We start from the raw sequence: 19,547 nt of genomic DNA on the forward strand, positions 1-19,547 counted from the left end.
ATCACACAGGAACGATGAAGTTCATGGGGTTTTGGCTCTCCCTTGTAAACCTCCCCTTCTCCCCCCCCCCCAAAAGCAACCTCTGTCGGTAAACCAAAAACAAAGAACAATCTGGTTCAGAATTAGCTTTGTCTCCTGCGGTTGCTTAATATTCGACCAATCTTTACCGCACCGTGAGTGAACCAAACAGTGAATAAAAACACAGTATAGTCACTCTCTAAGTCCAGCACATCTGGAAGGCTACCTTTCAGAGAATCATTCCCAGTTTTTCTTGGGAAAGATTGGATCTGATGGGTTCGAAATGTGGGTGAGGAAAAACGGCGAGGCACTAGAGTCTGTTTCGGGATTGTGGGGTTTGTAGACCAAGACTGTAACATTTTCAAGCTCAGGACACGGCATGTAGCATTCACAGCTTTATCCTCTAAGTAGTGGCTGTAGCTGGCTAGATAGCTCAGTGAGTTACATCTTTGGCTGTAGAACCAGAGATTGGGAGTTCGATTCCCCCACTGGGTCTTTCAGGAGAAGAGCCAGCCTGGGTAGCCTTGGGCCAGCTGCACACCGTCCCACGGCTCCCCCTAGAGGAAGGGGATGGGAAACCACTTGGTAGAGTATTGTCTACCAAGAAAACCCTGGAAAGGGTTTCTGTAAGACAGAATTAACTTGATGGCACAAGAAAATAAAAAAACTGGATGAGAACGGTTAGAAGACTGAGGAGAAATGAGTGGGAGCCCCTTGTCTGCCAATGGCAGTTCTTCACCAAATAAGAATAAAAAGACACCACATTGCAATATCAGCTCGTTTTGGTTTTTCTTTTTCTTGAATTATTCTCATTTTTTTTTAAAAAAAGGAAACCCAACAAAACAAAGCACATAAAAAACAAAACAAAAAGGCCCCCCCCAAAAGGAAAATAAAATGTACAGTTTAATTTACTTTCCCGTTCTGAGCATCGACGACAATAATTAATTAATAATTAAAACATCCAGGAGGAGGAAAAGAAGGAGGACGAGAAACCGTCGGAAAGGAAAACAAAACAAAACAAAACCTGCTTGAAACATTGGCGTGGTCTCGTTTCTTTTTTTGGGGGGGGGGAGTCCGTGGAGGGGGTACGCCGTGCCCGTAGCTGGCTTGGCCCTCTGAGGTGCGGTCTGTGTGTGAGGTGGGGGAAATACAGAGTGGACCCCAATGAATAAAAAGTGAAACCCTCAGCCTCTCCCCTCCCTGTTCCTTTTTTTTCAAGAAGGCCTTCAAAAGTCCATCTCCTTCCTTCTTTTTAATAACGGGGAGGGAAGGGGGGGCATTTGTTTCCACCCAAAGCCCAGCGTTCCCTTCATGATCCGTCAACTGGTCCCTAGACTTTAGCAGACGATGCACCCCTGGAGATTTCGGACCCTCGAGATGCGGGCGGTGTGGTTTCTCGGCAGCTCTTCTTTCGGCCAGACGAAAGAGCGAGGGAAAAACGAGGAGCGAGCGGAGGAGCAGGAACGGTAAGACGGGGTGCTTCCATCCGTGCCTCGGTCCATTCAAGTCGGGTCAAGGTCGCTTGCCTCTTGGGCCAGGGTGGCCGTGCGGACGGTGGCCGTAGGGAGTGGCGGTGGGGTTGGAGGGAGGACAGTCTGTGGCATGTTCTTGAGGAGCACAGGGGGAGTCGGGAGGAAGGGCGTGCCGGACCCCGAAGCGGCATGAGTCTCGTGCCCCATAATCCCAGCAGGAAGGGGTGACTGCCCAGCACGCCTCGCCTCATCTGGAACCCTGGAAACAGCCAAGAGAAGAAACATTGAATAAAAAGACTTCTCTTGCCAAGAGAGCCATGTTTCTTGCCAAATGATAAATCCGAGGATTTGGTGACCGTGAGCCCACATTTTGGGACCGTCGGAAAGAGTGGCGGGGAAGACCCAGCAGAAAGCGCAAGGCCGCAGATGAATCAGCCAGTTGCTTTGACCAAGAATTCGGGAGCCGATGGTAAAGTGTCCCGTCCCCCCTCCCCAGTCGCTCTCCGGAACAAAGTCTGGCCCAGTTACTGCTTTAGATGTCCATCCTCCAAATACAGGGACTTGTAGACAAGTCACTTCCCACTTCGGCTTCGGCTGTGGTCCTAGTAGCTGGCGACACTGGGAAGGGACCAGTCACCACTTTCAATGTCCCACAACCCCCCTTGACCAAGAAGGGGTTCGAGGCTCTGTAGGGAAGGTTAACTGCCCAGTAAAGTGGACCCAGAGAAGGCCCAGGGCTGGGATCATTTGTCAGGGGCCAGAGGCCATGACCGCTGCCTGAAAATGGCGGGAACGGGTGCAAACGCTGGTGTCCAAACCCACGTCCGAGGGAGAGCAACTTCGAGGGACCCCCCCATCCCACTTCACCCAGCCAGACCCCAGGACTCACTTCCCCTTTGGCATCGGCCGTGAGCGCAGGGCTTTACATGTAGTGCCATTGCCCTTCCATGCCCATCGCCATGCCCATCGGTCCTAGAAGCGGAGAAGAAAAGAGAGGTGAAAGCTTGCCTGCACGCACACAGGGGTACATACAAGGACCTGGAGACGTTTCTTCCCTGGAGAAGACCGCCCACCATCCTCTAGCAAAGGGGGAAGTGGATCTTTTTAGATCCATGGGTCCTCAGATGTTCTTGGGCTACAATTCCCAGAGGCCTTCACCACTTTCCTAAAGTGGGATTTCTGGAAGTTGTAGTCCAGGAACATCTGGGGACCCAAGGTTGGGCATTGCTGTGTTAGGTGACCCCTCCCACGCCGTGGCCCTGTCCATGCTGGCTGGAGGAAGTTGTCCCCAAAAAGTAACTTATTCAAGGTCTGCTTACAGTTGGCTTTGGCACAACAGACAACAATGACTATCTGTCTGGAAACTGGCATACAGCTCATAACAAGGGGGTCATGGAAAGTCTGTCCATCTGGAACCCTGCTCCCTGCCTTCCTCCCTCAACTCTGTTGTTTACCTGGGGGACGGATCGCCATGTGCTGCTGCCCATCCATGACATAGCCCCCCATCGGCTGCCCATCGGGGCTATACGGTGCACCCTGACCTGTTCGAAAGAGAGGAACGTTTTAGCCCAAAATCCTTCTGCTGTGATGCTCTCAAGACCTGGCAGAATCTCCTCTATGTGCAGTGGAAGAAAAGCAGTCCTTGTAGACTGGAGGACTTATAACCCAGCTGTCAACCTCCCTCCATCGCTACTGCAGAAATACTTCGACTTGAGGCAGAACCTCAAGACAGAATCCTACCTGTGCGATTTGATTGGTCTATCATAGGCTGAACGATGCGCCGCCGGGCATTAATAAACCTGGAGAAGACAAGGAAAGTAATGAGAAATCCCACGTGTTCTTGGAAGACAGAGTAAGGTTTGGGATTGTAACAGCTCTCAAGAAGCATCATTTATTTCCTTCCAGTGAAGTCTAGTCACACTCAGTATGCATAACTCCCATTGAATATACCTGAAGCTCACAGCTAGGAAGTCACTTTAGATATAGCTTGTTAGAAAACAGGGATAAAATAGACCCAGGAAAGTTTGGAAGACCGAGTATGACTCCCTAAAGGAAGACCAAGTATTGACTCCCTAAAGGAAGACCAAGTATTGACATGGGACATTTTGGACATCACTCATTCATAGGGATCCCATAAGTCAGAGAACACTTGATGGTACATAGAAAAAACAAAGTCAATTTAAAAAAACAGCAGTGAAGACAGTATTAGTTTACATGGAACATTGGTTGACTCAGCTACAATAGAGCTTTTCTCGAACTGCACCTCCTAAATTCCTTGGTTATGATGGCTGTAAAATTCTACCAGTTACAGTCGTGAAAAGCAACATGTCAAAGTTCTATTGAAGCTCTTCTACCAAGTCAACCGTGGGCCCGTCGGAACAATGACCATCTCCATTGTTGTTATTTTTTTAAAATTGACTTTACCCAGATATATTCTATCCCAGCTTTCTGACAAGCTGCATCTAACGTGATTTCACAACACATTGCCAAGTATAATCAGGAAGATGATGATAATGATAATGATAATGATGATAATGATAATGATGATGATGATGACGACAACAACAACAACAACAACAACAATAATAAAGTTGATTGTGTGTGACTCTGTAAAAAGTCACACAATGGGTGTGTCGAATTTGAAAGTTGCAAGACTGGTTAAATTCAGTGAAAATCAGGTGAACGCCGCTCTTCCCCCTCACGGAGAACCTCACCAATTATTCACTTGTAAGATCGTCAGCCCCGTATCCTGAGCTAATTGTTTCTTCTGTTCTTCTGAGGGATAAGGGTGCTGTCCGAAGAAAGAGAAGAGAGAATAAGAGTGAAGACGGGCTCAGATTTGTATGAGTTTCTGGAGTCATTGTAGAATTTTTTTTCTCCTCCGGCTCCATATTTAACTTATTTATTTAAAATATTGTTTTTACCCCACCTTTCCCCTTAAAAGCAGCCAAGGCAGCTTACATCATTCACAGGACAATATTTAGAAGTTAAGAACAAGAAGTATACAAATATTTTTTAAGAAAATTGAACAGGTATCATACTAAAAACGGTAAATAAAATCAATACTAAAAACACATTTGAAAGCAGCAGAGCACAACAATCCAATTTTTAAAAAAAACCCTCTTTCCCTCTGTGGCCTTCTCTTCTTGCCAGATCTGGGAATAAACCCCCCAGGAGGTTCCCATTTAAGCCGAGCATGGTGGGGAAGGTCAGTTTCCTTTGCTATGTGTGTCGTTAAGACCGTTTTCTCCCTCTCCCTCATCTTCTCAGCAGATGTTTGGTGTATGGAACTTGCTGTTCCCTTCTTTGTTGGCCCGGGACCTAAAAAGCGTGATCTCCCAACTTCACGCCATCCTTTTAGCTGCCAGTCCGGATGATGGATGAGCCAGGCTCTTGCCGAGGGTTGCAGCCGACCCTTCAAGGGGGGGGGGGGAGAGCACTCTGACAGCCCGGTGACAGATGAGCGAAGGTCTTGTTCCGCCTCCCAGGTCACGGGGAGAGGGCACTGAGCCAAACCTGGAGTCCCCAAGAAACCTCGGAAAGATAGCCATCACCTGCCTCGGTCTTCTGATCTATTCAGAGCTTCTTTCAAAGCTAACACCACGGAGTCGGATACTTCCAGAGACACACGAAGTCCAGGCCTCACCAACAGGAACAGGGCGATATACTAATAAATCACTGTTCCAATTTGATTTTTTTTTTTGAAAAGTTATGGGATATCCTAACATACCATGGATGGCCTCCTTCAGCTAAGGGCCAGGCCAATGCTCCTGAAAGCAGAAATCGGGGGGGAATCCACATGACAAATGTCCGTGAGTTTTTCATATCCGTTCTAACTCTGTTTCAGCTCCGCACGAGGGTGTATGGGAAATGCTGGTTTCCCCAGACCTCCTTTGGACACCTGCAGTTACCAGGGCTCCCTGTCAAGACGGAATGCTTGCAGTTTGAGCATGCAATGCAGGTCTGCTGAATAAGAATGTGCATACACACACACACACACACACACACACACACACACACACACACACACACACACACACACACACACCTATTTAAAAGAGGCATAATTTGCAAATTAAACATGGGACACGAGGGATATTTTATATATATCTTAATTTGCAAATTAAGTTGAAGTTTTGTGTTCTTCTCTGTTTGTCTTATTTTAATTTTTATTTCCCCCTTCTTCTCTTCCACGATAGAGCTCAGACCAGCATACATGAATGTGGTGGTAGTGGGGAGGCACTCTCCAATTCAGGCATTGATCCCATATACAGTATATACTGTATAAAGTAGACCACAGACGGATTCTACGACAGACATAACCATGCTCATTCTCTGGTTGACCCAGTTGGGATAAGGAATGGTTAAAGAGATGGATCTCGACATACTTCCCACATATCCACTCACACCGCAGAGGGGGTACATGGGTGAGACCCGCCATGAAAACCTCAACTGTGTTCACGACATGGATATGGGCCAATCGGTGCTTCTCCGATGATTGCAAGGATAAACCCCAGTCAGTGTGCATCAGGCATGCATGAGTGTAAGGCGCGCGCACACAGCCTGAACACATGTGCAACTGAGGTTTCGAAACCTAACTTTTTCAGCCATGCAACCTTTGGAAGTCAGAAAACAAGGATAGCAATGCTACGAATGAACCAAACAGAGAGAGCGATGCCTGCATATCCCAAGGTGAGGGAGAGGAAAACCCATCCTCACACCTGGTTTGGATTCCTGGCTGTACGGTAGAGATTTCGCCTCCAAAACCCTTCCTCTCTTGCAACCTGCCTGACTCCTTGCCAATGCGTTCAGGGTAATTGGTTAGAATTGATTACCCTTCACCAGCCTCTAATAGCTTTATAGCTCCTTCAATTAGCCACTAATTGGCCAGCGCTCATTAACTTGCCTTTGTTTAACTAACCAGGGAGAGGCCGTGCCTAATTGCCTGGCAGCCAGGCGGCAGCAGCCACGGAAGAGAGCCCCGTCTGGGTGGCGGGCATGGAAAGGGTGCCCTTTCCTGCCAGGCTCTCCACCTGCTGGCCGCCATTTGCGAAGCGGCTGCAGGAGGAGACTGGGGCCCGTACCGACTGTGCCGGGGCCACCGAAAGGGGCGGAAAACAGCGTTACCAGAAAAGACACAAGCCCCAGCTATACTACCTTCTGGATACAGACTCTAAAATATCTCCAGACTGGTTTATATTGGGCTTTTAAAAAAAATATCTTAGACCTGCAGAACTGGAAGAGACCCTTCTGGATCATACAGTCAAGGAGGCCCCGTGGGGGAATCAAACTTCCAACCTCTGGCTCTGCAGCCAGAGAGGTTTCAACTGCTGAGCGATCCGCCACGCTCCCGGGTTGCCCACTAGTTGTCCCTTTGGAGCACATATTCTCCCCGTACATCTCCCACCCTGTTTTTTTCCCCCTCTTAACGCTGGGAGGAACCATTATTTATCCATTTCGATTATTTAAAATAGTTTTACTTGGCCTTTCTGCTTTGAAAGGACCCAAGGCGGGTTACATCATTCGAAGACAATATCTAAAGCTAAAAAAGAAAGGATACAAAGAGTAAAAAAGAATTATCTCGATAGCAACATCTTCACAGTTGTGTTTGATGGGGACCCGGGAGAGGGGCCTTCTCTGTGGCGGCTCCCAGAGACTCTGGAACTCCCTGCCACTGGAGGCCCGGCTGGCCCCATCTCTGTTGTCCTTCCACAAGCAAAGACCTTTCTCCCCAGGCAAGCTTTCCTTTAAGGACTGACTTCCGGAATGGGTTTCTTAAATGGATAGTTGTGCCTTGACTGCTTTCAATGTGTTTATAGTATTGCTTCTGTTTACCATCTTTTAATGGGTTATCCATTTGATCCTACGGGGTATTTGTAGACTCAACTGTTTTTAACTTTACTTGTTTTTTTTTTTAATGATGTAAGCCCCTTGGGTTCTTTTCAAGGAGAAAGGCGGGGTAAAACTATTTGAAATGAAATAAAGAAAGGAACATCTGGAGTACACCCTTTTGGGTCCACAACCTCCTATGCACGCAGGACGCCGAACTCCGACACCCATCAGCTCCTATCTTCAAGGTCCAGTTCAAGGCCTCCACATTGGTAGCTGAGGATGGGACATAGAAAACTTACTCTCTCTCAACCCCACTGACTTCACTAGATCCCGTTTCCTGTCCTTCGCCCCTCTCTCCCCACTAAGACCCGGATTCTTACCGACAAATGTTGGAATAGCCACGCGCGCATGATGTTTGTGGCCACTTTGGGGAAAATCCCTCGTTTCTTGTTCCGCTTTTTGTCGCGGTCTAAGTCGTCATCGTCTCCTGTGCTGGGGGAGGCCACGCTGTTGTCTAGACAGTCTCCTGCATCAGGGAAAAGAGAAAGAAGGTCAGAAACCAAATTAAAGACAAAGGCCAGGAAATGAAACTCGTAGTGAGAGCACCTTCAGAGGGGCACACGTTCAGGCAAAAAATAAAGTAGGCAACAATCTCCTCATTTCCTCTTTCATATGTTTTCCGTGGCATGGAAAAAGGTGGAGGAAGCCGTGGGGATGAGAAAGAAATTTGCATGGGAAGGACAACACTGTCTGAACCCACTGAAATTCCATGAACAAGGCAGGGCGATAGTGTCACAAAAGCTTAGCCTGAAAATAACCATGCCTTATTTCATTCTCACAAAGAAGACTCAGAAATTGTGACAAATTCCTTTGCTGGGAGAGGCAACCAGAGGATTCACACATTTTTCACACGGCAGTACTCTTTTTGCGAAAAATCTGCGGAGGACGTTTTTGTACAAAATTCGCGTTTTGAGCGAAACGCACATTTTGCATGCAAAAAAGGTGGAATTCTTTACTAATGCAATTTTTTTTAAATTGTCTTTTCATTCTTCTCCCAAAGCAAAAAAATCATATGGTGGTTGTCTGTTCCTTTTTCACAAAAGAAGAGAAAAATGGCAAGTAACTCTTGTCCAAACACAGCAGTCGGCTTCGGAGTCATACCTTATGGGGCCACAAGAGGGAGACATAGCATCATGCTTAGAACAGATACAGCCCTCTAGAGCCAAGTGGAAGAAACTGTATGTACTATAAATATTGGGAGTGTTTAAAAGTCAAGCCTATAAAGAAAACAGTGCTTTCAAATGAAATTCACTTCATCTCACGCATCTGGCTGAATGATCCCAATTCAGTGGCTGCCGTGCCTGAGAATGAGGAAGAAATATGTATATATAAAAGCATTTTATGTTGGGTACGTCTAGTCCAATACAGTGGTGCCTCGCATTACGACATTAATTCGTTCCAGTGAAATCGCTGTAGAGCGAAAATGTGGTAATGCGAAATTAAAAAGCCAATAGAAACGCATTAAAACCCGATTAATGCATTCCTAGGGGCTTGAAATTCACCGTCCAGTGAAGATCCTCCATAGTGCGGCCATTTTCACTGCCTGTGCAGCGAGAAATCCGTCCCAGAAAAGAGCGGGGAGCCATGTTTTATACCGGCGGCCATTTTGAAACCGCCGATCAGCTGGCCGAAAATCATCGCTTTCCGAGAACCGGTTCCCGAAGTAGGGAACCGATCATCGCAAAGCAAAATTCCCCCATAGGAAACATCGTTTTGCGATCGCTTTTGCGATCGCAAAACCTTCAACATAAAGCGATTTCGTCGTAAAATGGAGCGCTCGTAATGCATATGAAAGCATAACTTGAACGCTGTGCTTGCTCATCCCTTCTTTGTCCCACTAACAGACAAATATTAGAGGCAGTCTCTGAGATAGACTGCGTCTGAAGGTGGAGGTTCCGAGGCACTGGGAAAGCCTGGGGGAGGGTTCATGAGCCAATTCAAATACTTGTGGAGTAAGGGCAGAGCTTGTTAAATTTACTTCTATAAAATGACATGTCCCAGAATCCCCCAATCAGCTTGTGGATCCAGGAAGCCGTAGTCCAAAAACATCGTCTTTGCAAATTCACGTGGCTCAGAGCTCAAAAGACCCAGTAAGGACAGTCCTACCATTTGGCAGTGTGAGGCAGCTGGCAGATGCTACTGGTTAGCAGTTGCAGCTCCTGAGCCTCTGGCCGTCACTTTATCCCAGAGGAAAAGATGGCATCTCCCATGACATCCGTCCTGGCTACCCCCGGTTTCACACGTGGTGCGACAAGGTGTCCCATTGCCCGTCCCGAGTTCTAATCCAGCCAGCTTCCGTAAGTGAAACAGAAAGGGACATCTTGTCCTTTGCCTCAGGCAATTAAATCTCTTAGACAGCCCTGACCTTCAGCCTACCTCGCCAGGTGGTTGTACAGGGCATATAAAGGAAAGCGGAGAGGAGCTTTGCATTTTTGAAAGTGTCGGCTTTGGAGCCGGGCGTTCCGAGCTCAGATCTGATGCTCAGCTGACAGCCTCGAGGCACAGATTTCCTCTTGGGGTTGCCGTCAGGGAGAACTACGGCATAGGCTGCTCCTTAGAAGAAGGAGAGGATTCAAATATCTTAACTAAAACAAAAAGTGGTCCACTATGAATGATTTCGATGACATGGTCCATACAGCCTTGGTACTGGCTAATGGGAAATGTAGCGCCCCCCCCAAAACCCCCCTGAAAACTCACTATTACCTTGAACTTAAAAAAAGAGATTTGGAGTACAAGTCTCCCCCCCCCCGGTATCACACGCAACCCCCCCATGTTGCCTTGCGAGGATCTGTCATCACTCAGATATTCTCAACAAAAGAGGAGGGGGGATCACGCAGGTAGACCTTCCCCATCTTATGCTCCCCCCCCCTTGCTTCTGTTTGCTTGGAAGCCTCGCCTAACAACCACAAAACCCCCCATCTCTTTCTCTCTCTCCCCCCCTCCACCTCCGCCAATCCTAACCCAAAGGAGCAGCTGCTATGCTTTTATATCCTCCGGCTAAAGGCAGCTTAAAAGCCCTGCCCGTAGGGGAGCTTAAATTATGCATCAGAGAAAGCGTTGCGGCTGTCGGGCGCTTCAAGCCGGCGTCACCCCTGTCCCCATTTGATCACCGGCCCAGGCAGCCATCCCTTCTCCCCATGCACCCCTGTTGTCATCCCCCCCTGCCAAAAATACTTCCAGTCCTCCTGCACTTCTATGTCAGAAATCCGCGGAAGGTGGTGGAGGGACGTTTTGAAGCCACATGGCCAGAAGCATTCGCCAAAGTACAAAACTAGACGGGAAAATCGCAAGATCACTAGCGCTGGGTTTTCACTGCCAAGCCCAAGGGCACCCGGCACGCACAACCCAGTGAAGGGTGCACACACCACCAGCAGACTCTGGCTAAATGCTGGCTAGGTGAAGCGCCTATTTGCCTGACGGTCTTCCCAATCTCAGGAGCGGGAGGGGGTGTACTTCCTCCATTGCTTTGGGTTACCCTAAGGATGGGCATGAACCGGTTCGTCCCAGTTCGTGCTGGTTCGCAAAGGTGTCACCATAGGTGCTGCTCCCTTCTGCTGCCTCCTCAGGCAGTCAGCCCTGCACCAGGCCCTGCTGGCTTGCTTTCCCCGCCTCCTCAGCTGATCTCCCAGTCGGGAGCAAGAGCCCAGACTTCTCTGCCCCGCCCTTTTCTCTGATTAGCAGATCAGCCCAGAGGGGAGGGGCAGAGAAGCCTGAGGTCTTGCCGGGACTGGAAGATCAGTTGAAGAGGGGCAGGAAACTAGCAAGCCGGGCTACGGGGTGAAGGGCTGATTGAACCAGAGGGGGAGCAGCAGCATCTGTGCTACTGTCTGGATGAACTGGGACAAACTGGGATGAACTGGTTTGTGCCCATGTCTAACGGGCGAAGATGAGGTAGAGCAGAAAGAAAAATCAGTGGATTCTCCCTTCAGACTTCTGTCACATTCCTAAAATAAAAAAAACACAACTTAGGAACCAAGGAAATTGCGATGCTCTCTCGTGAGGTTGTTTAGAACAAAGACAGGTAACTAATGAGATGATTAAAGGGGAAGATACGTTCCAATAATTGAAAACAGAAGCCATTTTAAGACGTTCTGCAGTTTAAGAAATGAAGGTGTCCACTCCTGGTTACAAGGAAAGATTATCTATGCTAGTTTTGCTTTTGGTTCCTGGTTACAGTCGTGCGCTGGAGCTAAACCGCATTTTCAGTATTTATTTGGCCCTCCCCTCAGTCCCATTGCTAGCGCGGGCATGGCTGGTGGGGCCACAAGACAGGGCCTTCTCGGTGGCAGTTCCCAGGTTATGGAACGGAGGAAAGCAGATGATCCTTCTGGATAAGGAAAGTTTTTTAAAAATTGGGCTAGGTGACCCCACACATTTCTGATTGAGCAAAATGTACTCGGAAACATTTGCAGATGGCAGTCAGACCTTCTGGTCCTCATTATGGCTTTTCCTCCTCGTGTCTTGAAAAGTTCCTTTTGTGACTGAATTCTGGGAGGACAGTGGAAGGAAAGAAAATCCACCAAGTTCTCAACTGTGAATAGTTACGCCCAACTTGGAGAGTAAAATCAGGTTTTGTCTCCCTTTTAATGCTAAGGTTGGAGGGGGGAGAGAGAGAGACTCATGCGTGTCTTCTTGTCTTCTGTGCAATCTCCCCCAGCAAACACCCAAATTGGTATTTCATCCAGCATTTCATCCCCCCCCCCCATATGTCTGATGAAGTGGACTTGTCCACCAAAGCTCACCTTAACATATAGTCGTCAATCTTTAAGGTGCCACAATGTTTTGGTCTCTTTTTTAATTATTTCTCTGGATTTTGCCTGATCCGCTTGCACAGATGAGCACGGCTAGTTCTGCTGAAACCCGGATTCGTGCCTCAGAACTGGGATGGCGAGAGGGAGGGGAATCGTCCAGGTTATTTTGGGGGGGGTGTATTTGCAAGGGAGAAGACCCTGGACACCCCTCCCTTCCCGGCTGTCCTATAAGTGCTCCCCACAGACAGACAGCACCCCCGCATCCTCCATTACCTCGACAAACGTGCAGGAAGGATCAAGTCACCCAACCTTGTCCTTCCAAAAAGGGGTGGAATGAAAAGCGGGAACATCTATTGAGGCACGAGATCTTCTCTATCTGACCACTCTGCCTAAAAGCTGCCACCTAAGTTTCCGGAGAGAAGAGGAGAGCTTTGTGCTTGGTTTCTCTGCCCTCATCCCCTTTTCCTCCTTCCATCCCCAGGACAGTCAAAGAGCCAAGCTTACCTATTGGAGAGGAAAATAAATAAGGAAAAAAAATCCCTGGATGCACATCGTGACCGTCTCCTCCCCGCCTGCTGCCCCACATTCCAGTTTGCAAAAGCCAGCTGCCCTTCCCTCTTCCTGGGCAAGTGGTGATCCTTTGACCTCCGAAACGTCGCCATTCAGCCGGAAGGGAGAGGAGAAAAGCCCGGGGCCTGCCTTCTTTTCTTTGTGGCTGTCATTAACAGGGGCCCCAAAATACCGGACGCTGCCGTCCCATGGAAGCCATGTTTATTCATTTCCAGACTGGGGTGGGGTAATAGAGTCTAGTGGTTAGAGCAGTGGGATGGAGGGACTGAACTTTCGTTTTCTGCCCAAGTGGAAACGTCTGCCCCTGCTAGAGGTTACAGAAAATGATTTTGCTCTACCTTGTATTTCCCCCCCCTTTTAATAACCCAACTTTTCTGCATTGATGCAATGTTTGGTTACCATTTTTAGTGTGGCATTGGTCTGATTCTTTTAAATATGCGTAGGCTTGCTATTTTTAGTTTTTAATTTTCGTCTTTTAATCGATGTAAACTGGCTTTGGGTCCTTGTCTAAGGACCCAATGTGGTATAAAGCATGCTTTAAATAAATAAAATACTGCTCCCTTCCCCATTTCCTCCCCCAGAGGATCCCTGCGAGGTAATTCAAGCTAAAAGTGGGGGCCTGGCCCAAGAACATCCATTAAGATTCAGGGCGACCGGCAGAATTTGAATCTGGCTCTTCTGAGTTCCTTATCCAACCCTTTCATCGTGACACGGTGTGAGCTTTGGGGACTACAACACCCAGAACCCTGCAGCCAGAACAATGGGTGTAGTAGCTGGGCAGTTCTGAAAGCTGCTGTCCAGAAAAAAAAAATAGGATCATCATCATCATCTCAGAAATCACACCATCAGAGCCGCAAAACCCGGCAATATTAGGAACAGCATATATCCTGGGTCGATATTTAACAGATACTTAGGTTTTTGGTCAAAACTTGTATCTGTTATATAATACCAGTCCATGTTTTTATAATTTTGACTGTGCCTGGAGTTTTTCCATCATCATCATCATCATCATCATCATCATCATCATCATCCTAGGATGGGAGGCCAAGCGGCTCCAGGGCGGTCTAGCTTTTCAGGACCAGGTGGTAGCCAAAGAGGAGCGAGTCCTTTGGGGCAACCGGACCATGTTGGCTGCCTTGATTTGGTCTCGCCCACCCTACCAACCCCACCGATCCAGGTTTTCCCAGACAAATCTCCCCCTCCCACCCCTGTCCTCATCCTGCACCCTCTTCCCTGTAGGAGACTGAGGTCTGTGTCTGAGAAGCCCAAAATAGATTCTAGAGGGAAGCTTGGAACTCAGCAGCAGTGACCCCCTCAAGGCGACCCCCAAGTTTCGAGGACTGCCCGCTCTCTCCCCCTCCTCGCTTCCCGATTGCCTTTTCTCGTTCTTTCTTTCTCCACTTGGCTGCCCCCATTCTCAGGGTTATTTACTCAACAGATGGCGAGTGTCGGAATGCAGAAGCCTCTCTCTGTGTGTGCTTGTGCGTGTGTGAGTGTGAACACACACTATAATTAGCATAAGCACGATCCCCAGCTTTTCTGCGGCCCGTGCGGGCAGATGTCCCGTGCATCCGCGCACCCTCGGCGCACATGCGCAGAGAGGCTGACGCACAGATGGGAGACATAAGTGGGGTTTTTTTTCACCCCCTTCCTTTCTGGCTTAGGAACGCAGAAGCAAACAGGGCTTGGGCGCGAGGAGTAGCAATTCTCACGTAAATCCTCACCGCGGGTTGCTAATGACGCTTCGAAACTGCACCATGGGTCCTTTTTTAAGATCCAAAGATTAGGAAAGGCTAGAATCTTTGAACCTAAGGTTCATATCTGAGTCTTTAAGGGTGGCATTTGGGCGTAGCAGTAAACATGCCGGGCAGAATTCTTGTCCTTGGCTGGCCTGTGAAGATGGGGTGCGCATCTCTGTGAGTGCATGTATTTGTACACACGGAGAGGGGTTTTAAACGGTAAAAATAAACCCCAAACATGGCACTCTGATCTATGGCCACCTTGCAAAGCCTCCCCCCCCCCAGTTTTGGCCACCATCCTCTCCTGTTTTTCGGGAACACCTCCTCCATTTTGATGTCACAAGTCTACGAGGGGGAAGCGGTCCGTGAAACTGCCTGGACCCCATTCATTCGCTTCTACGTTCCCTCTCTTTTATGGCCTTGGTGTTACATGGCACTCTTGAAATTCACTGCCAACTGTGTAGGGCAGGGAGCCTGGGGCACGAGTTAGTTAGTTAGCTAGTTAATTTATTTTAATGCTTTTCTTGCTCTATAAATCGCCATGTACAAGAACCAGCAGGCCAACACAATCCCTCTATTTCGACTCTGTTTCTTGTCTCCAGTTTCTCATCGCCAACAACTCAACCTCAGGTTTAGATGCACCCCATCCATAGAGGAGAAATCAGGGGCAATCCAGCACTGAGAAAACGCAAAACCCTTGCAAGGAGGACTGTCTGTGGGTTTCCCCAGGTTGGTCCCCGATTTAAGGCTACCACTGTATCTCCGTTTGATTTGGAACAATTTGTGCTCCACCTGGTTTGACCTGCAACCTAGATCTGAATCCATTTCTCAATCACCCCTTCCCTTGGGAAATCAAAATGGTATTTGTGGTTTTTGAATTGGGGGGGCTGTGGAATTTGGAGGTAGAGCAGTCTTGGAACCCTTGACAACCACTCTTGGGGGACTTGTAAGACTTTTACTTGTCATCAGCTTTATGGGAGATCCTTTATGCCCTTTAAAACTCTTTAGAGGACTCTTGGCTTTCGTGATGCAGCAGACTTGACAATGGCTCTCTCTTTGGGGAAAGGGTGCATCCTAAAAATGAGTCAAGCTCTCAGCTTTCAGGCAATATGCTTAAGGGATTTGCCCACCATGGCCATTAGCTTTTTGTAAAATAATGGGGTTGGATGGGACCTCTAAGACCATCAAGTCCAATCCCCTGCTGCGAGGCAAGAACCCAAATCAAAGCAGGCCTGACAGAGGGTGGTCTGATCTTCTCTTGAATGCCTCCAGCATTGGAGTGTTCACCATCTCATGAGGTCACAGATTCCATTGTTGTACTGCTCTAACAGTTAGGAAGTTTTCCCCGATATTCAGAAAAACAAACACACACAAACAAAACCATGCCCTTACACAAACACACAGCTCTAATAGGCTAAAGCAATTTATGGCCAATCCGAGTCAAACAGCGTTCCAAACACAAATCAATTTTATAATCGTGCTTTACCCCAGAACTGAATCTCGGCATTACACTTCAGTCCAGTTCTCACACACAGGTCATTTCAAACCGGGCAAATTCAATGAGCCAATGGGGTGCCCGGCCCTCCTTCCTTGCTCTTCTGCTAAACATCCATGACTTTTCATTTTGGCGTGGACTCTGAAAAATTAGCACCTACAAGCCCCAGCTGAAATCCTAGCTCAGGCATAAAGTCACCAGCTGGCCTTTGCCAGACCTCGTATTTCACTCATACACGTGGTCATATGATGAGAATTAATCATCATCTACATCCCAAAAGTGGTAACCTTCCTACCACACAAGATGCACCTCAAATGCTAGAAAGCAGAATGAAGTCATCATTCTAAGGGAAGTAATTAAACAGTGTTTCGGTTGTAGTTGTTTTTTTTAAAAAAAACACAACCCTTTAATCTGCTATCAGAAGTTAACTTTGCTTCGTTGATTTGTGGAAAAGGAGGCTCCAGAGAGAAAATGAGTACATTACATGTAGCTCTCCCATTCAGAGCGACGGCAATGTCACGCCAGTTGCCTTTGCTCTGAGTTGGCTTTATCTGCCCTCGCTCAAGTTATCGCACTGCCAATGCTGGTCGGTCCTACCATGACGCTAGGGACGAAGACAACTGAGTTCTGAGAAAAGCAATGAGACCACAGCAGTTTTTGCTCATTCTCCAAAGAAGGGATGCCCATCGGAGTTGGGTATGGAATTATTTGCAGGAAATGTCTTTTTTCCCCTGGAAGTGTTCTGCTCAAAGATTCACAAGCAAATATCCGTGTAGACAGCCTACAGGGATGTACGGCGTGAACGTGAAGAACCATTGGAATTATTATGATACGCAAGGAATTCTGCACAAAATCTCCTGTACCGTCCTGCTATAAGGAGAATCCAGAAGCAGGGCAGACCGGCTTCTCTCCTCCTCTCCTCCAAGCTCCTTGGTCTGCTTACCTTGTTCACTAGAGTTATCTCCACTTTGCGATGCAATCCCGCCACTAGAGGGGCCCGGAGTGCCCGAGTGCGTCGATCCTGTTTCATCGTGATCCCGGATCCAGGAATTGTTCTGCATGCAAAGAGGATGGAGATGATGCCATTAGCTGAAAGGGGAAAACCAGCCGACTTACTAAGTGTGGGCTTTCCTTTCATCTAGAGATGGGCACAAACTGCTGATTCGGTGCTTTGCGCTGGTTCGTCCATGGGAAGAACAGGTGTTTGGCAGTTCCCAGAAGACCTGCCTCCTCTGCTGTGCGCCCACGCAGAGGCAGCACCCCGGCTTTCCTGCCCTGCCTCCTCTGTGCACTGCTTCGGAGTGGGCACCTGACAGAGGAGGCAGGGTTGGGAAGCACCAAACATCAGGACGAACTGCCACGAACCGACGAACCGGTGGTCCGCGCCCATCTCTACTCCCATTCCATAAATTGAGAGTCAGCCGTTGTTGAGAAAGTGGGGGGGGGGCTCCAACACTGGCGCTTTCACCTGTTCCAGAAAATGAAAAACCTGCTGCCTTGCTGTTTCCTAAATGCCATCACGGGTTACAAAGAAAAGCTTTGCAAGTACTGGGTTGCTAGTGAGGGGAGCCTAGCAGGAGATCAGCTGCTCCATTCACTGCTTTCCTGACTTAAATCTATGCGTTGAGCAGATCCACGGGGAATCCCATAATATTATTTGATTACATTGGGGAGAGGCACCTAAGTTCACAATGTTGATGGAAACCTTGTGATGCCCTCGTAAAGCTAATACCGGCGGGGATCACATTGAAAGACGAGTCCGTAGGAAGGAAAGGTGAGAGTAGAGTCTTACTCGTGACGGGTTTCTTAAAAGAGGTTGGGGGAGCATCTGTCCGCTTCTGAATGGCTGTGGACTCCTCTTTGGCAAGGGGGTAGGGCTAGATCACCCCCCCAAGAGTCCCTGTCCTGCCTACAATGCTTTGATTCTCTGAAATCAGAAACCACCAGCCCCCTTCCCGTGGCCACTTCCAGCTCCTTCTGTCAGCTCCCGAGCCCCTCCCCGTAAATCCTTTAAGGAGCAAGCTTGGGTTTAGCAGGGATTTCCAGAATGCTTCTGTTGGGACTGTAATTATTTTGACCCCCCACCCCCACCACCCAATTGAAGAGAGTTCAAAGGGGGACACCGGGGAGGGGGGGGAGCTCCCATGTTGCCCCGAGGAGGATCGGCGCAGCTACTGAAGGGGCTCAGATTGCAAGGGGGGGTCCCCCCCTTCCCCACTTCCTCCACCTCGTCCTTGCCCTCCTCCTGCCCTGCCTGATTAACCTGGCGGGCTTGATCACAGCAGCCCCACAAGCGAGAGGCCTCGGGGTTCACCAGGTTAAGGAGCCGAGGATTTCCAAAGCGAACCCAACCCTTGTAAGCCCACAATAAGCGGGGAGGGGTAGGGGTCACGGGGTCGCTGTTAGAGGCTCTAGGAAGAGAAGGTAGCAACTCGAGGAGTTAATTAAGAGCAGATCCCAGAAGCTGTTGGGTTTTAAAAGGGGGGGGGGGAGATTTTTGATTGGAGCAGCCTAAGAGTCAAGATCTACCTGGGGATCCAGCTCATCAGCTTGCCCTCCTGGAACTTTAAAGTTAGGGGACACCCATCAGACAGACAGACAGACATGAAGGGGGATTCGTCGCACGAACGGCCTCGAGCCATCGGGAGATTCACTCCAGCAAAAATTCGTTCATTCGATTTATTTTAACTGTTTATGTATCCATTTAAAATATTTTTACCCTGCTCTTCTCCTTTAAAAAGGCCCCGAGGCGGCTTACATAATTTAAAGACAATGTTCAAAGCAAAAAAGAGTAGGTATACAGATACTAGAAAGGATCAAACGAATGCCATGCTAAAAAAAATGGTAAACGAAAGCAACACACACACAAAAAAACCCCACATATTGAAAGCAGTCAAGGAACAGTCACACTCCTTTAGCCAGTCGCTGAGGGAAAACTTGCCTGAAGAGCAAAGCCTTTTGCCTGCTTGCTGAAGGATAGCAGAGATGGGGCCAAGCTGGCCTCCAGTGGGAGGGAGTTCCAGAGTCTCCGGGAGCGGCCACAGAGAAGGCCCTCTTCCGGGTCCCCACAAGATACACCTGTGAAGGTGGTGGGATTGAGAGAAAAGTCTCCCCTGTTGATCTTAGCACCTGAGTAGGCTCATAAACGGGGTCCTTGAGACAGTTTGGAGCAAATATAGGTAGCCACATTGACCCTAGTTTAGGGTCAACACTCTGATACCTGTTTATGTGCCCCATCCCTTATTGGTTGATCAGTTTGATTTCTTTCCTCCAACCTCCTCCTAATGCGCTCAAGGAAACCTGCGTTCTCCCTCCTCAGCGTACCCTCGGAACGACATTCCTGTGAGGTAGGTCGGTTGGTCGGACGGAAAAGAACAACCAGCCCAAGGCAAACCACTTTGGGAGGTTCATGGTCTCGTTAGAACAACCACCTGGATTTCCCCAGTCCCCCATCAAACCCCTGCCCCAGAAGGGCGCTCCATCCAAACAGAGCCTCCATGTGCTGCAGCAGTCTATCTCAAAGGGAAGCCTGCATCCTCTGGGGCTTTTTGCTTGGGTTTTTGGAAGTAATGGTCTTTGAACTGGATTTGTTTTTTTTTTCTCTTCCCCA

General features: G+C 48.5%; 1 protein-coding gene across 3 annotated transcripts in view; it reads right to left on the bottom strand.

Annotated features, from left to right (window-relative positions):
• Nucleotides 1-790: 790 nt before the first annotated feature.
• Nucleotides 791-19,547, bottom strand: part of MEIS3 (Meis homeobox 3) — a 47,071-nt gene continuing 28,314 nt past the window's right edge. For all 3 annotated transcript variants that reach the window (XM_020787334.3, XM_078380107.1, XM_078380106.1), the window contains 7 exons: nt 16,881-16,992; nt 7,703-7,848; nt 4,205-4,281; nt 3,231-3,289; nt 2,945-3,031; nt 2,380-2,462; nt 791-1,749 (listed from right to left, as the gene is read on the bottom strand). In XM_020787334.3, coding sequence (XP_020642993.2) covers nt 2,413-2,462; nt 2,945-3,031; nt 3,231-3,289; nt 4,205-4,281; nt 7,703-7,848; nt 16,881-16,992 — 531 coding nt within the window. In that variant the 3' untranslated portion in view covers nt 791-1,749; nt 2,380-2,412. The remainder of the gene's footprint in view (nt 1,750-2,379; nt 2,463-2,944; nt 3,032-3,230; nt 3,290-4,204; nt 4,282-7,702; nt 7,849-16,880; nt 16,993-19,547) is intronic.

The sequence above is a fragment of the Pogona vitticeps genome, chromosome 9, assembly GCF_051106095.1.
Source record: "Pogona vitticeps strain Pit_001003342236 chromosome 9, PviZW2.1, whole genome shotgun sequence".
Classification (NCBI taxonomy): Eukaryota; Metazoa; Chordata; class Lepidosauria; order Squamata; family Agamidae; genus Pogona; species Pogona vitticeps.